Source organism: Podarcis muralis, chromosome 11 (genome assembly GCF_964188315.1).
Source record: "Podarcis muralis chromosome 11, rPodMur119.hap1.1, whole genome shotgun sequence".
Taxonomy (NCBI): domain Eukaryota; kingdom Metazoa; phylum Chordata; class Lepidosauria; order Squamata; family Lacertidae; genus Podarcis; species Podarcis muralis.
In genome coordinates, this window is record NC_135665.1 from 30376901 (window position 1) to 30394528 (window position 17628).

At 38.7% G+C, this 17628-nt stretch overlaps 1 protein-coding gene across 8 annotated transcripts in view; it reads left to right on the plus strand.

The window, feature by feature from the left end:
* The window catches only part of MCTP1 (multiple C2 and transmembrane domain containing 1), a 173285-nt gene that overhangs the window by 98068 nt on the left and 57589 nt on the right, over positions 1-17628 (plus strand). For 4 of the 8 annotated variants that reach the window (XM_077936211.1, XM_077936212.1, XM_077936217.1 and 1 more), the window contains 6 exons: positions 1772-1874; positions 5335-5437; positions 5769-5870; positions 6184-6258; positions 7816-7935; positions 8407-8493. In XM_077936211.1, coding sequence (XP_077792337.1) covers positions 1772-1874; positions 5335-5437; positions 5769-5870; positions 6184-6258; positions 7816-7935; positions 8407-8493 — 590 coding nt within the window. The remainder of the gene's footprint in view (positions 1-1771; positions 1875-5334; positions 5438-5768; positions 5871-6183; positions 6259-7815; positions 7936-8406; positions 8494-17628) is intronic. The other 4 variants (XM_077936213.1, XM_028748508.2, XM_077936218.1 and 1 more) reach the window with 2 other exon arrangements.

Below are 17628 nucleotides of genomic sequence, written 5' to 3' on the forward strand. Positions count from 1 at the left end.
GCTACTCTGGGCACTAGCTCCCCTCAGGCAAGCAGGAAGGCTTGGGATAGGTCGGTCAGCGGCCCTGAGTGATTTCCAGGCTGAGTCTCCTCTCTCTCTCTCTCTCTCTCTCTCTCTCTCTCTCTCTCCCCGCATCCTCCACACTTTAACTGATTTCACTTCATTTCTCAACCTTTGAGTGGGGCCCTGGAATGTAACACCCATGGGGGGAGGCGCCTGTACTGGCCTTTGTTGTTTGTTCAAGATTGGCAATGGAGGCCCTCCTCCAGGTTCCCCCTCTGAGAGAGGTTTGAAGGTTGTGGAAAAGGGAGAGGGCCTTTTTGGTTTTGGCCCCCTCATTATGGAATACTTTCCTTAGCGAGGCCTGCTTGGTACTATCATGAGCACATTTTTGACGCAAGGTTAAGATCTTTCTTTTCTCCCAGGCGCATGTTGGTTTGTGATATAGTGATTATACTGTTGTTTGACTGGTCATCATAAATTGGTTGGTGTGGTTGAATCATGGGTAGGCAACCTAAGGCCCGGGGGCCGGATACATGAGTAGAATGTGTGCTTTTACTTAAAATGCGTCTCTGGGTTATTTGTGGGGCATAGGAATTCATTCATTCCCCCCCCCCAAAAAAAAAGTAGTCTGGCCCCCACAAGGTCTGAGGGACAGTGGACTGACCCCTGTAATACTGGTTTTATCTGGTGATGTCTTTAGGTATTTATGATTATGTGTATTTTATTGTTTGTTTAAATTGTAATGGCTTTACTTTAAATTTCTTTTGTTTCACTAGAGGGGGTTGATGAATTCATTCTTCAAGTTTGGGATAAATGATATTCTTTGCAAAATAAAAGCATCAATTGCAGTTGCATATTTAAAATAATTTTTATTTGCCATTAAAATTCATAATGTGCACATTAACCTGTGATGGCGTTTGAATCAATATTGCCGTTTGGAAGATGTGATTCCTGGACAGCTTTGCTAAATATTGATTTAATTGTCATTTGTTTAAGGTATGAAACAAATTGCATGCCTTACTGATATTGTTAATCTGGCCCCTTTGAACTGCTGAATCTATGGGTTCATGTAATACATGGCATTACATTACAAAAATATTGAAATTATTGTGGAATACAATTGTCTTGTGCATTAGATTTGCTGGACTGCTGCAAAATCCATCAGGGTTCCCCCCCCCCCCCAACCATTTTACCATCAATATTAGATCAGGGGCCTAGTCTTACCACTTCTTCCCCCTCTCTCCCTTTCAATTTATGCCAACATGTTTAATGTGGTAAAATTGAGCTTGTGACTATTGGCAGTTTGGCAATGTATTTTGAATGGGAAGAGTTTCCTTGATGGAAATTCACTGTGGTATCTGAAATATGAATTCAGGTGGAAATTAGCATTAATACATTGTTATATTACGTTGGATAATTATAACACTTAACTTGGCAACATAGAGTTCAATGAGATTTACTCTCTAGTAAGTATTAATTTAAATGTTTGTAGAATTGAAGCCTAAATTAAATTAAAGGCAACATGAATGGTGAAATTAGTTATTTTCAAAGGGAAATAAAATTGGTAGACTTACTAATGTTTTATTTTCCTAATGTTTTATTTTACTAATGTTTTATTTATGTATGTCTTGTTCCACTGCAGAATTAGTGAGTAAACATGCAGGTTGCTTTCACTGTTACAGTGTGAATTCAAGTTGCCATACATAGAATGTGAAGATAATTTTAAGTTGCAAAGTATTCATAATATTGTTAAATGGTCTTTTCCCAGGTAAAAGTGATCCATTTTGTGTAGTTGAGTTGAACAATGATAGACTGCTGACCCATACGGTGTACAAGAATCTTAATCCTGAATGGAACAAGATCTTCACATTGTAAGTCTTAATGTTTCGCTTTTGAATTTTACTTGTATACCTGGCTAATCATTTCAAAGCTATCAAGATAAAGCTAAATTGCTTTGATTTCTTAAGTGGAACAAGAGATTTCATTGGAACGAACAGAAGTATAAAGTAAATCATTTCTCTCTTTGATTTTGCCTTCTGAGTGATGATACTCCAAATGTCAATATACTTTGAAGGTACTATAGTATACTGCTGTGCAGCTACTAGGCTGAAACTTTTTAATGTTCATTCCAATAATTTTTAGAATTTATTCGGCAGTTTTACCCATATTCCTGACCACACATACTGCTGCTACAGAGTTGATGCTGAGGAAGATGTCCAATATAATCCCATGCATGTTATTTCAACTTTAAATGTGAGTAAGCGAACTCACCAATATTGGACTCAGAGCAATGCTGATTTTCTTTCACAATGATCCTCTCTTGCATTTAGAACTGTAGGGCAGAGTCTGAGAATCCTGAACATTTGTTGACCCTCATACTGTATAGTGTCTTGAATGCTAGACCTGTTGGCTCCTTCATTATATTGAGATTATTCCTCTGAATTAATTTTAGAGGGGAGCGGAGGGGAGGAACCATAGAGGTAAACAAAAAGTCAGAGTGGATAAAGTGACAGTGAAGTATGGAAATATTATTGGGACTTTTATATATTGTTTTCCTTGGTGCATTTATCCTGGAGGAGTGAATTTGGTTTATTAACTTTAAAAGGTGAGCAGGATGAAATTCTCATTGTCTCTACTAAGCCAGTGGTTTGTGGGGGGGGAAATGAAGGCCTGTCGTGATTATAGGTGAAAGCCATTGCTCAGTAGTACAGCACGTGAAACCCTGCCTGGTGACAGAGGGTTGGGCTACACAGTCTGCTGAACAGCAGATTGTTGGCCACACAACCCTTAAGCTCTGTTACTATGATTATTCACATAATGAATGGGAGCTGGATATAGGAAAGAATATTAAGAGGCTTATTCTTCTGGAAGATCTTACTTTCCCCCTCGTATTAATTATGCTCATTCCTTTGCTTTTTGTAATGTTCTGATCTCCAAAGTCTGTTGGATTGAAGATGATATTTTAGATTAAAAGCCCTAATCAAAGGGGTTTTCTCTAGCATCGGGGCGCTGTGCTAGATGAGTTGCATTACAACTTTAGAATTCTGTGAAACTTCTATTTATGAAACACTCTTTGTGATGGAAAATTGCTTCAGTACTTAATAGTTTCTCAGTGGCAATATTTTGAAACATTTAAAAATTAAAGAATCAGGCATCTTCTTTTTCTATGGCTGCTCCAATTGCACTACAACACAAAGAGAAAGTAAATCTGTTTCAGGTTTGTTTGTTTTTGCTGCTTCACTATCCACTAAATGTTCCCAGCTGGAAGCTTTAGTCTTATGTGTGTTCAGGCAGTCGCCTTCTACATTTTTGGTTTTATAAGAACCAAGTTAATACTTACTATGTAGCCTGTAAGATCTATTTAACCCCCTTCCCCCCCTTTCTTTGTGAGATTGAAGAAACACAACAATAAACTGTCAATTTAATTGTTATCATTATTGTTATTTGTTTGTTTGCTTATTATCTGCCCTTCACCTTAAGGTCCCAGGGCGGGGTATAATATTAAAGCAGAATATTAAAACTGTCTAAAACACCTTACAATCAAAAAATAAGGTGAGTCAAAAATATACACCTCAAGTATTCAATTCCAGGGTGAAGAGGTGTGTATTAAGGGGTGCATCCCCATTCAGTATTCTGTGTATTTGCAAAATATGCTGCATTCATTGCGAATTTTGTCTATATGCAAAAGTTCCAACAATCAACCCCCATTATTTCATTATACAACATCTCAGTTAACTATTGCAAATTATCTTGAATGCAGTATATCATGAGTCACACATCTTTAATCTTTTATTTTAGCCCCACTCCATACTTGTATATATTTTTCAAAGTTGATTATGCCACATTCCTCTACGTATTACCTGGATATGAAGTGCTAATTATTTTTCCAAAGTAAATATCAGTAGCACCTAAATATTTATAAAAGTACACATGGAGCTTGTTTAGACATAAGGGCCAAGCTATACTTTAGCGTGAACATGCAGGCTCTTGGGCAGGCATAGGCAAACTCAGCCCTCCAGATGTTTTTGGAACTACAACTCCCATCATCCCTAGCTAACAGGACCAGTGGTCAGGGATGATGGGAGTTGTAGTCCCAAAACATCTGGATGGCCGAGTTTGCCTATGCCTGCTGTTGGGAAGAAAATTCCGTGCAGCTGCTTTGTTCTTCCTCTGGTCCTGATGGTGTAAGCTAAGTCATTGTTTGACTTAGTCATCCAAATTTGGGGTCATGTCTTCTCTAGACAAACCATGATCTTGGAACTAAAGCTTATTCTTGGGGTTTGTCTGGAGAAGAAGCGTAGCCACAAGAGGTCTGGAAGAGGCTTGCATCAGGCACAATCTCCTCTTTGGGGACCCTCTCTCATTCATGCTAAGCCATAGTTTGGCTCAGCACTGCATGCCAACTATCTCATAATTAAACCATATTTAAAGGTTGAAAGACTGAACCTTATAAATCTTCAGGCTTGCACATTTCATCCCTCCTCTGGCACATCCATGCGGGCTTTAGGAGAATTTACTTCCTTCTTAGGTTAACTGTGGCTTGCAATGTCATCTGAATGTGGACAAGCTGTGGTTGAGCTTAGCTATAGTTAGTGAAAACAAACCAGCTTCTAGTATTTAGGAAAATAACTTTTTTTTAAACCATAATTAAGACTAACCACAGTTTAGGGGTTCATATAACTTGCCCAAGCGCAACATGCTAAACAACCAAAGAGAAAGGGGACGTGTGTGAACCTGGTAGCAGACTAGACCTAACAATCTTTTCCTACTAAACCATGATTTACGTTTACATCTGAATGCAGCCTAGCTGGCATACAATTTAATACCAGAAAGTTGAAACTCTGTAGCAGTTTAAGGAATGAAGAAAGTGAGAACTCTGGAAACATCTTAATGGCTTCTAAATCTGGTGGCGACAATTTGATTGGGTTTTTTTTTTGGGGGGGGGGTGTCTATATGAAACCCACCAAGGATCTGGTCATGTCCATTTTAAATTTCAAGTGCTTTTTGATTGCAATCTTACTTTCTAACTCTGCAAACGTATCACTTATTCAGTACACTAAATCAGGGTAAGTATTAATGAAAGGCTTTCTTGTGCTTCTTGTAGGTTGTATAATGCATGCCCAGTCATGAAATGATCGGTATCATGCCTGAGTTGCATTCCTGGACTTTTCTATTTCAACTCATGCCCTCTTTTTAACTCCCTTTTTCTAGTTTACACTTCTAAAAATTCACACAGTTTTTCATTTTCCTCTAACTTGTTAATGCCTTTGCCTTGATAATGATTCAGTTAGGTGACTTTCCTACCTCTGTTCTGCCCTATCCCTTTCATAGCAATATTAAGGATATCCACTCAGTTCTTGAAGTGACAGTTTATGACGAAGACCGAGATCGGAGTGCTGACTTCCTGGGCAAAGTGGCTATACCATTGTTGTCTGTAAGTTTATTATTATTATTTGGTTAATGCACTGCTCTGTATATTTTTATGCTCGTGGAAAAAAAAATCAGGGCTGTCTGTCATTTTTCAACCAAGGTCTGTAATAAGAACACTAAAAAATTTAACATACTCAATTCACGGCCATGTTGAATCCCATGATAGTTAATTTTTCCTGACAGACTTGGTCCTGGTAATGAACAGGTACTTGTCAGAATTGCCACAGTTGTTTTGGGTTCTCTGTCAGTTTCAGCAGCTGGGGGTCAAAGGTCACTGAGGGAGTGTATTCAGTGGAGACTGCGAGACAGACGGCTGTCATGTCCTTTTCCCGCAGATTCAAAATGGTGAACAGAAAGCCTACGTCTTGAAAAACAAGCAGCTGACAGGGCCAACAAAGGGGGTCATCTATCTTGAAATAGATGTGATTTTTAATGCTGTAAGTCTTAACTTTGCCTTTTTTGTACTGCTAAAGAGTTCAGTTTCATGAAAGCTTTTGTTCCTGATTTGTAGAGAATTTCTGTCATTCCTCATTTTCTCTAAACCTTGATGTATGCTGCAGAATGCTCTTCTGCCACTGGCTGAGACACCCACTTTGCTACTACTGCTGCTAATGTATACACAAGCATAAGTTTCTGTGCCTCACATTTCTGGATTATAGTCTTGGCCCCATGACTTTGAAATGCTACAGTGATGATTCTATATATATTTGTGCAGTTCTCAGTCCCTAAACAATATATTTTGATATATAGGTGAAAGCCAGCTTCCGAACGTTAATGCCCAAAGAACAGAAGTATATTGAAGAAGAAAACAGAATTTCTAAACAGGTAAAGAGTTGGAAACTATTATTTATTCCCAATAGAATATCAAGTGAAACCTTATGACTATATTTTGTCAAGCATTGATTAACTAAGAGAATAGCACATCTCATTTATATTGAAAAACTTATCTGGAGTTATCAAATAAAATTTGCACAAATGCAGAATATAAAGTATTCTAAATCCCTTTCTGCCAGATTTAGTTATTTGTAAAATGTGTGCATGATAACTCTAATTAAAGTTGTCAGTCTGCCCCCATGTATCAGGTTATAGCACAGGTGGCTGTAAACTTAGTCTAGCATAAATTTTGGTGGCCAACTTTGACCTGGAGGAACTCCCATATTGTTTTGGATTATGGTATGTATCAGCCTTTTGTTCTCTTAGTCCTCCTTTTAAGGTGCTTATTAGAAACTTAACTCAGGCAAATATATAAAATCCCTTTGATTCTGCAACATGATTGACAAGATTCTTCTTTTTCATGCATGTTTACTAACTAATTGCTGCAATATTTACCAACAGTAACTGTTTTCAAAAGTGCAATCCTACTGAATGCTTTCAACTTAAATAATTTTTAAAATCTTGCAGCCATGATGTTCATGTTTCCTTCTGGAGGATAAGAATGTTGGTCACTGAAGAGTCAAACACTAAACAACTCTTCTTTGTAGAATCTTATTTGTGTGCTGTCCAGTGTTTTATAATTATTGCATGAAATCATCAGTACAGAGATTTTATAAGCAGCAATATAACACTTCCATTATCAGAAAGTAAGCAGGCGTGCCTTGCGGTGTGTGTGTGTGGGAGTATACAATCCCTATTCTTCCAGATGTATAGGTACTGCTCAGAAATGGCTAGACTCATATGCAGAAAAATAGTAGCAAGGAACTTATGACTATTACTAATCAATGAATATTATCAAACCATGGTTTGTAGTATAAGACTCTCCTTAGAGCAAGTTCTTTTCTTAAATATCAGAGATCTTGAATTAGTGAATATAACCTAATACTGCAAAATGTAAGTTTCGTAAAAGTTAGTGAGTTCGTCTCCAAATGAACTTTGTGGTGCTCAGCTATTCGTTTTAAAACATAATTCCTTAAAAATCTACTTGTTCATCCTTTTCATGAAACGTATTGTAGTTTCACAGCTTACATGGAAAAAGTTACTTCAGTTTCCTCAGAGATAATTACTCAGAACTGCATACGTGGTTTCTCAGCAGTCATCTCTTTAGTATCAAAAATTGATTCAGTCAACTCCAGTGCAAAAAAATGTAGGTTGATATATTAAATCTCTGGATCTCAGTTCTTAGAGCGTGCTTAAAGATTGGGAAGGAAACATTAGTAGGTACAATTGTACTGTCATTTAAATTATTTTCATGCTGTACAGCAGAACAGTGCAAGCCTACAACTACTGATAATACTGATAAATATCTAGATAATGAGTTTTCCCCTTTACTGCAATACAAAATATTGTCTGTACAGAACAGTATTTTCAGTTGAAATGTGTTGTGAGCAGTTTTCGTAGCTAAAATGCACAAACTGAGCCGACACATTCTACGTTTCTTTCCTCCAGCTTCTTCTAAGGAACTTCATGCGGATGAAGCGTTGTGTCATGGTTCTTGTAAATGCCGCCTACTATATAAACAGTTGCTTTGACTGGGATTCACCACCAAGGAGTCTTGCTGCTTTTGTGGTATGATATTAACTTTAATATTAATAATGTGTATACAAAATAAATAAATAAATGTAATGGTCTCATCAATAGGACATATATGAAAGATCACAGTCAATACCTAATAATCAATCTGTAGTTTAAAGCCAATATTAGAACATCCAGGGCTTCCTAGAATTGGCTTTCTTCTACAATCAGTGACCTCTAATACCCTAACCATAAAACTCCAGGAAGTTTAATGCCAGTACATTCTTCTCTCTAATTTCCAGTGGTATAGGAAACTTCAAAGTGCTTGAGTTCATCATGGCATCATAGTCATGCTCCCAACGATAATCTATAAATGTAGGCAGGTGTATTGATCCTAAATAAGCTCTGTATAGGCATACTTGCATACACATATACAGTGAAGGGGGGGAAAGTATTTGATCCCCTGCTAAATTTGCCCATTTGCCCTCTGACGAAGAAATGACCGGTCCATAATTTTAATGGTAGGTTTATTGTAGCTGTGAGAGACAGAATAACAACAGGAGAATCCCCAGAAACCCAGAAGACAGAAGACGGAGATGGATGTGCATTATAGTAAGTGAAATAAGTATTTGATCCCTTTGCAAAAGATGACTTAGTACTTGGTGGCAAAACAGTATGGCACACATACTGCCATTTTACATGCTGGTGGAACCAATTTTCAACTGATTAATAACAAATTATAGAACAACTGTGTATTCCCCATCACCTATTCCCCATCCCTCTGCTACTACAGTCACCCCAAGTTAACAACACTGGCAAATGTGGTTGCTGCAGATGGGTGGTGCCATTAGCACTTGTTTCACAGTAGGAACAAAGTTAAACTCCTTTGCAGTCATGTCCCATGTCAACATTGAGGACCTTTAGTATGCCATTCTTTGGGTATGAGATTCTAAAGCTAAGCCATTCATACATGCCAGCCTTAGATGAAATATCTGACTGTGTGAGAAATGGATCCTCAGTTGTTTATGTTATACATATCCACCAGATCCCAAAAAAACTTCCCACCCAGTATTTTCTGTGTGTCAGTTTAATACAATTTTCTTCCAGACGTCTTAACTTTTTTCTTCTACATGTTCACTTCCTTGCCACGACACCAAATAGGAACATTTTGAGGAACAAAAACAGAGGCCCCAAAAGCTTGCAACTTCTTTACGTTAGTCATCTTGGACTCCTTTAGGAGGAAGGGTGAAACAGAAATTTAATAAATAAATAGACAACTGATAATTTTAAGATCTGAGAAATGTGATAAGAGACATTCCAGGAGCCTTGATAAAAGGTTATGCCTGTATACATAAGCTTCAGAAACCGTCGCGTAATAACTTTACTCAAAATGCTGCTGCTTTTGTGTGTTTACTTCCCGCATTAGCTCTGGGAGGTGCTTGTGACATAATGGCACAATGTTCCTTTTGCCTGATGAAGGGAAGCACTCGTATAGGGCATCCTCTCCCTTGTGGTCTCCTGAGCTGGAGTAATAAAGGGTGTGACCATATGGTTTCTGTAACATTACTTCTTTAGACAATACAAGGTCTAGCTTAATAACAGAACCAATATGTTGATATAGAAACAAACTTTATTCTGCAGGATATACCCGTCATGGCAATACTTGTCATTATTTTATTTTTATTATTTAGACTTGTATGCTACTTTTCCACATAAATGTGCCCAAAGCAGTGCATATGATTAGAGGCAGCATGCTTTGAATACCAGGGGCTAGAGAATCAGGTTCAGCATCAGCACATAGCACAGTCAGGCCACCACCACTGAAACCTATGCACCACTGATACCTATGCGCTCTTCAGCTGCTTGGCATTGAGAAGATTCCAAGTGATTGCAGTGAGGAAGTGTCACTTTAATCTTTCCCTAATGACTTTGAATGCAGCATTGTTCCAGAGTGGTGCTGCATTGAGGGTGCTGGGAAGAATTAAACTGATAGCTCTTGCATGCTGTAGCAGCCTGGAGCTTCTGTTAGCTCCAAATAGCAAGGGCAAAACACCAGCAGCACAGGATCCTTTAGGATTCCTCCCTCTTCATTGATCAGCACAGAGAAGAGTGCCAAGCAGTTGCAAAAAGGGACCATCAGTTGAATCTCTCCCCACTATCTTTGATGTTGCAGAAAACTGGGTTTAGGTGGGATTAAATTCACTTTAAGAAAAGCAGCCGACTTTGAAATCTGTACAACGCCCCCAAAAGTGACCTTCTAGATGAGAGCACAGTCATGTCCTCCAGCATCTTGCTTCCAATAGTGGGCAAGCAGATGCCCATGCGATGCCCAAAGGCAGGAAGTAGAGGCGACTGCCATCTCCCTCTTGTTCTCCACAGGACCAGGTCTGAGATGACCTTGGCCAGATTGTCCTCACTGGGCCCCCCAAATGGCCCTGTCTTGGGGGGGGGGCTTACCAAGCAATGGGGGTTATGAATAGTGGTGCAAGCAGTGCCTTGAGAAAGCCACTGTTCTTGAGAAAGCTGTAGTCAAAACAAAACTACTATGAAAGAAAATTACATTGTATTTCCCCCCGCTCCTCAGATATATCCATCTATCCTAAATATTTTTATGGTTTATACATGCCCTTTAGAATCTTATTCAAGAGCTACTGTAGGATCAACTTTGTGCCTCAGGTGTAATGAACATGAATGAGTGACGACCTGTTCTTTCTTAGATGCTGCCTGCCCTTTTACAGGCACTGTTGCTTCAGAACTGGCAAGCTAAAGTCCATCTGTGCAATGGACAGTATTTTTAATCTTCAATAAAGTCTCTTCTGATCCCTGTTCCTGCCCTGCCTCTTTTGAACCTATTAAGTAATCTGCTGTGATGTCACAGCGTGGCATTGGAGATATCACAGCCCATCTGTCTTCCACAGCCTCTGATGTCATATGTGGGTTGCCAGTGTTGGTCTAGGCAGAAGTGCTGAGAGGGTCTTGTGAAAGACATATAAGTTGACAGGCAGATTAAAAAATTAAACACTTTCATCTTTGCATGCCGTGGTCTTTAGAACCTCTTTACACCTTGTTGAGAGGTTTCAAAGCCTTTTAATATAGGCAGATAGCACATGGCAGCTTATACCCTAGAGTTTTGACCAAGATCGTAAACCAGAACTCAACAACCTACAGTGTTGTCAGAAAACTGCAACATGTACAGCATCATCATCATCATCATCATCATCATCATTATTATTGCAGTTCTGCATACATTTCCACATTGTGTCCCCCTGTGAAATCTCTGAATCTTAGGCGGGTTGATTAGCTCCAGGAATGTAACCTAAGGGTACAGTTGTGCAAACTAAAGGAGCACATCTTGAGGTTTGAGTTAAGGAGACATTGGATTTAAATAGTCCCTTTATCATAACATAGTATATGAAATTTAAATGTTGTAGCACTTTTGGGGGGAGATGCTGAAAACCACCGGATTTCCCATTTTAATATCCCTATTTCCTACTCTATATTTTATTTGGGTGAAATCCAACATAGTGCATGCAGCAGGGCTTCTTCTGTTCCTGACTGTCGCCCTCCCCTCTGGATCAGATTTTGAAGGTGGACAGGGGGCTGCGTCAGGGTGGAGAGGAAATAGTCCTGCTGCACAAGCAGAAATCTGTTCTGCCTGCAGTTGGGCACAACTGGATATCACCTTTTGGATTTAACACTTGGAGAAGACAATAAGTAAAAGCAACTTGAATATTTCATTCATGAGCTATTCTATCAAATGCATTGCGGTGCTTAAATTAATCAGTTTGCATTACTCCTACGTAATTTTAGCAAGAAATGGTTATTACAGAAATACTTTATGCAGTTTTCTCATCTGAGGAAATGGCAAGGTTTGTCTTTAGAACAACCTAATGAAGATACTGAAATGCTTTCTAAATTGGGGTTCGTTTTCTCCAGGCTCTTGATTCGTGCACCTGTGGATGTGGGCAATTGCAGGGAGATACAGGGCAGGAGATGAGGGGCCATATGCAGCCTCTTTCACTGTCACTTCTTACTTTAATGAGCCGAAAAATAATTGGACAACTAAGCTATCAGTAAAAGGACACACTTCAACATGAGTCAGTGAGTTATTTTGCAGGACAAACTTTAATCTTTATATATGATTGTGGATAATTTGTGGTACCATTTATCCAGCTTGAATTGTTTTAGCCTTTTCAGTTGTTATACAGTAAGTACTGCTGTGTTAACATTAACATTTGATATTTTACACATTTAATTCCTGTACTGTTGTGTGTGGTCTTTGGGGAAATGCGCTCCGGTGCTACAAGAGAGAGACAAAGTATTGATCAGCTAACATTTCAGCTACATTTATGTATGTCGCAAAATTAATGAAAATGCCAGACAAAAATGTCAGAGTGCACAAAAAGGTAGGATTTGAATTTTGGTAGTTTAATGAAAAGTTTAAGATGAACGTTATCACATGTCTGTTAGCCTACATTGTGCAGTTCACAACACAATAGCTAAAGGGGAAACACACATTTTACTGGGGGAGCACTGAACATGAATCTACAAGGAAATTTAGAAGGAAATATGCAGTCCTGAAAGTAGGTGATGTTCCCAAATTTGGGAAATGTGAGTTCATTTATTCTAACATGGCTCAAAATAACAAATAGCATTTGCCAAAATGCTGCCTACATTTTCCTCTTCAGTTGGGGGAGTTATGCAGTCCTCTCCTTTCTACTGTAGCTTATATTCTTCCAAAAACTACTTTTGAAAGAAAAAAAAACCCCTGGTAGTAATAATAATCTTTCTCTGGATTTTCCTAACCGTTTTTTGAGGTATCTGAATAAGGCCAACTCATTCAATATGTTTGTTCCTATTGTCAGAGCCAATGCGAGATACTGTTCTGTGTGAGGCAGGCATCACTTCTATCCCCTACTGCTGCTGCCCCTCTTCACCACTGCCTACTTACCCATTTAACATTTTTAACGTCACTAATGCAGCGTCAGTACTGGCAGTGCCCCCAGCTTCAGTCTCCCCTCTCTCTGGGCAAGGTGTCCCAGGAGACTGAGTGCCTGTGCTGCAGTGGCTTTATCGCCATAGCTGAAAATTATTTTAAAATTCTAAAAGTTACTTTAGAAACATTAAATTAAGAGAGCATGTTTAACTGCTGTGTCAAAGCCACAGTGAGGCAAATGCTCTCCTATTAACAGTTGAGGGATAAGGTAGCGGTTGGTGGGAAGTAGTGGGGGCTGCAGTGGTGAAGGAAAGGGATTGGGCAGGATATCACTCTGGAGAGCCTATAGGAGCCAGGTGTGCATGGATAGCTTTGTGGGCTGACTTCTTTGGGATTTCCAAGAGAGACTGTTCTGATACAACGGCAGTGGTAGTTCTCTTGTCTTCTGGGCTGTGAGCATGGACCAAGCGACATTCATCAGTTGCTATATAATAGTCCTTCCTTCAGTTATAGAAAGTTTTCACGATGATGCAACATGAGTATAGCTTTGGGCTGCATAATCTGACAGAAGATAATTCCTTTTGAATCAAAGGGTTGCACATACCGTTTAACATTTTCACCATTGCCCTTTCGACCACCATGTGTGTTAGCTGAAAAGCTTGTGAGAGTTAGAGGCTCCTCCAGTGCAAGAAGAGGGGAGATATTGGAAGGGGCTTGGTAATGCACACACCTATGTTTGCATAGAAATGCTTTCTGCTCTAAGACAGGAGGACTCCTTGGAGCACAGGCTTTAAGCTGAAGACAATGGCTCGCCATCAGTGCTGTTTTTCTAGAAAAAGGGGTGCCGAAACTCACCATGAACACCTCCCTTGTTCCATTATAACAGCAATGGTGCCTACCTGAGAGGTGCCGGAACTGAGTTCTGGTGAATTCCTGCTGAAAAAAAGCTCCGCTTGCCATACTGATTTTATCCTGATTAGTATTTAAATGCCCTATTGCCCCCAGTTCTGCTAGACGTTTTCTTAGGGATGACAGAAACAAAATGTGCAAGAATCCTGCAGTTTGCTTCATGGTGCAAGCAAAGTGCACAGAAGTTCTTTTTCCTTCAGTAAATTGTGTGCCAGTGACCTAACATGGATGGTAAATGATCAGATTCATGCACAAACAAAGCAGTATTTAATGGCAGGATTTGGAGAGGTATTCCCAACAACTTTGGTGTGCCTAGTGGGATATTTGACTCTGGGCAGTAGAATTCCATGCCATTTCACACATTGTGTCTGCAGACAGGGAGGGGAGAAAGAAGAAAGGGGGGGGAGTGATTATATTTTCTTCCTGAAACAATTATTTAAATACATCTTTGTTTTGCACCATAGATTTACTGGTACAGAATCAAACATTTTTTTCTGATCTAAACCCTTGTCATCCCCTAGAAATCACTGTTAGCCTTTCCGAGAGGGGAAAGACAAAAACCTCTTTTTCCCCCCAGTGGGCTAACACTAGGTAAAGGAGGCAATTTAGACCAGAGAAATACGTGCTTTCATACAGTTTAAACAATGATCAGTAATATTTTATAAAGCAGGATAAATGGGAGATGTGGCGTATTTTATTTGATTAAAGAGTATTTAATAACGCAAGTAGACAACTAGCAAGGAAACAGTTTTGAAACGTGTCATGTAAGGAAATACTTTTGCATATGGAATGTGTAAAGCTATTTCCTGTGTAATTACATCACTTTAATCTGCAGTTGATCATACATATAGTGATTGTACAATCCAACAATAAGCTTGCTTAATAGCTAAATATTCTAACCGAATGCAAAACAGTAAGATAGAGAAATATATATTTAATATGAAATCCCTGCTTGGTTTAGGAATAGGAAACATGCTCAGTCAACTTTTAAAAAAAAGGAATATCAAGTGTGCAGCCAAGGAAGAGCTTACTTATCCTTCAGTTTTTCAAAATGTTCCTCTCTGCCAAACTAGTGCATCAGATCAGTTTCGTTATATATGAAGGAAAGAATTATCTTGATTCTCAGCTTAGGACATCTACCACAGGTAAACATGAGTGTTGAAAGCCCCCCTTCCTCTGTTTCCAAGTCTTTCTGTGTCCCTTTTCAGGCTCATCTACTTGTTGCCCTAGGCCAATACTGCTTTGCTGACCCGGTCTTCTTTGATGTCCCTCACTAACAGTGTCGTTTTCCCCATTTGTTTTCACATTTCCAAGGGCTGCTTTTGTGTTGACTCTTCGGTCAGCAGGTGCAATTCCCATTGACAACAATTCTTCATTAAAAACAGAGTGCAATCTAGTCTGTATGTTTGGCCAGATTCCTTAATTAAAGAGTTAAATAAGTAGCCGGCGAAAGTTTTAGAGAAGACTCTAGGACTGGCAATATTCTTTTGCTCATGAAAACTAGATGTGTGCAATTCTCAGTGTTAAATTAGGCATTAGAGCTAGGTTACTATTGAGAAAGAGTAGATCTTGCCTAGTTATTCAAAGCAAGCACCCAACTTGCTTGAAAAGCCAGAGGAGCTGGATGTTGTTGGACAGCAGATTTGAAATTAATCTTCCAGAAGAGAGTAATCTAATTTACAGTGTGAGAAGCTGGATGATTAGAGGTGGTTTTGTGGTGTTTTTTTGCCTGAAATGGAGATTTCTTTCAGAAGTATTTTTCTGTAGAATGTAGAATTGGTGGGAAATGCTGTTTCGTGGAAAAAAATGGATGTTTTCAGAACTGAAGGTCTGCATTTTATAATCATTAATGCATTTGAAGGAGAGTACATATAATACTCTACAAAGCAGAATGTTGATCAAATTCATGATACATTTTTTTAAAAAAACAAAACCCAACAGTCATTAGCTCAGAAAAAGTGAACTTTCTGTTAAAGGGCAATGCAAAATTGGAATACAGTGAAACTGCAATTAATGTCTACCTCACAGTAGCCTTTATTGCTTTCCAGAACTATATTGTCAACATGATTAGGCAAGTCTGTATTCATATTATAATGGATCACCTTCCTTAACTAGAAATAAGTCATTAATGGACCAATTCAAGTTTTCCTCCTCATTAAAAAGATAAAGCTAAAAACCCCCACCTCTTTTTGACTAATCTTGTATCAGTTAAATCCTGCATATTTATTACTTAAAACATAAATATTCCCCCATATGGAAGAAATGTGTAGAATCCATTCTAAGATGTATTTGACTTCCTAGTAAAATGCAACATTTGATAAAAATCCAAAGTATTCATGTTGGCCTACAAGGAAAATCCAAAAATCCATAATGGCATTGCCATACTCTGTGTTTTGGATTATTTGAGAATTTTGCTTTGAACAGCTTTTGTGTTTCCCCATGTAAACTTAAGCAAGTAAGTAAATGCTGTATTTATGTGTGTGTGTATGTGCAACCATTGGATCAATTTCAACCCCCCTCCTCCTAATTTTTCTTCCATAAGAATCTGTATGTCACATGTCAATAAGTAATGCATACTACTCTGCTATAAGATTGTCACCAACTTTTCTCTGTTAATGAAAGCAGTGTGTGTGGGCAGCATCTCTCTCCCTCTCTCTTCTCTGCCTGTTTATAATGGGTGGGGTGGGGGAAGAGAGTCTTCTCTTTCATTCTGTGTAGTGTTTAATCCCAGTGATTCTCTCCACATCATCCCTGCCAGGGTGGTTTAGCTAGCTAGCAACATTTCATTAGCTTCCTTTCCTCCCCACTTTTCCTGCCATAACGCTGTGCAACTCCCAACCCTTCACTCTTTCCTTCTCTGCATTCTTCCACTTGTTGTGCATAAGATCAACGCAAAACTTGCACACTGGAGTGCTTTCAGAGCTATGATGGGATAGTAAAATCTGTTGCTTCCCCCCTCCTCCAGAAAAACCCAGGAACTGGTAGGAGGCTTGTGTGCCTACACCAACCAAATTGGCAAGCATACAATGGCTCTAGTTTAAAACAAAGCCTATTAGAGGTACAAATAATTATTATTTAAACTCCCTTGGTAACTTGTGGATTATTGGAATTCTTGATGAAACAGTCTGCAAGATTTTGTATTGACTGAAAGAAGCTCTAATGCAAAAGAACAACAACCCACTATATGCTTAAGATGACTGCGGATTTGAGAAGTAGTATGCCTCCCTCATGTCGTACCATTAGCATAGAAAACATGAATTAATAAAAAATGTCACAATGTTACATAATGATAACAATTAACAGTGTGAGGACTCATTAACAGTACTCTTAGCACTCAACTTTTAAGTAAATTGTCACATTTCTAACCATGAATTTATAACACTTCACAGATTTAGTTTCAACCAAAAAATTAATTTGGCTAGCTAAAAGCTAACACTTTTTTGTGGCTGATAGCAATTAAGCATTTTAGATGCATTGTATAGTATTCAAACCTGTTTATTTTCAAAGCTTAGAAAGAACTATGAAACTAATAACAACTGAGTTATGAGAATGCGTTGTTTCTTTATGTGTCCTAATGCTACAGTTGTTGTTCACTGTATATCATCTTACTATCAGCCTTTATAAAATGTATCCATTTCAGCGATGGATCATTTGAGCATGCCTATGCAATTCACAATTGAAAACTCTGGCAGCCCTATCTAGTACTACCAAAATGATATCAATGAACTGGATGGAGTTACCTACCACAGGAACAATTACCCGATCAGGGTCAAATACCCTTCCACCTTTCTACCTGAACACCTGCAAATTGAGCTGTGTCCCATTCAGAATTTTAAGAACAGAGCCATTGTCAGGGAAGTAGTTTGTTTCTGGGAGAAAATTATGCCAGTTCTCTTTTAAAT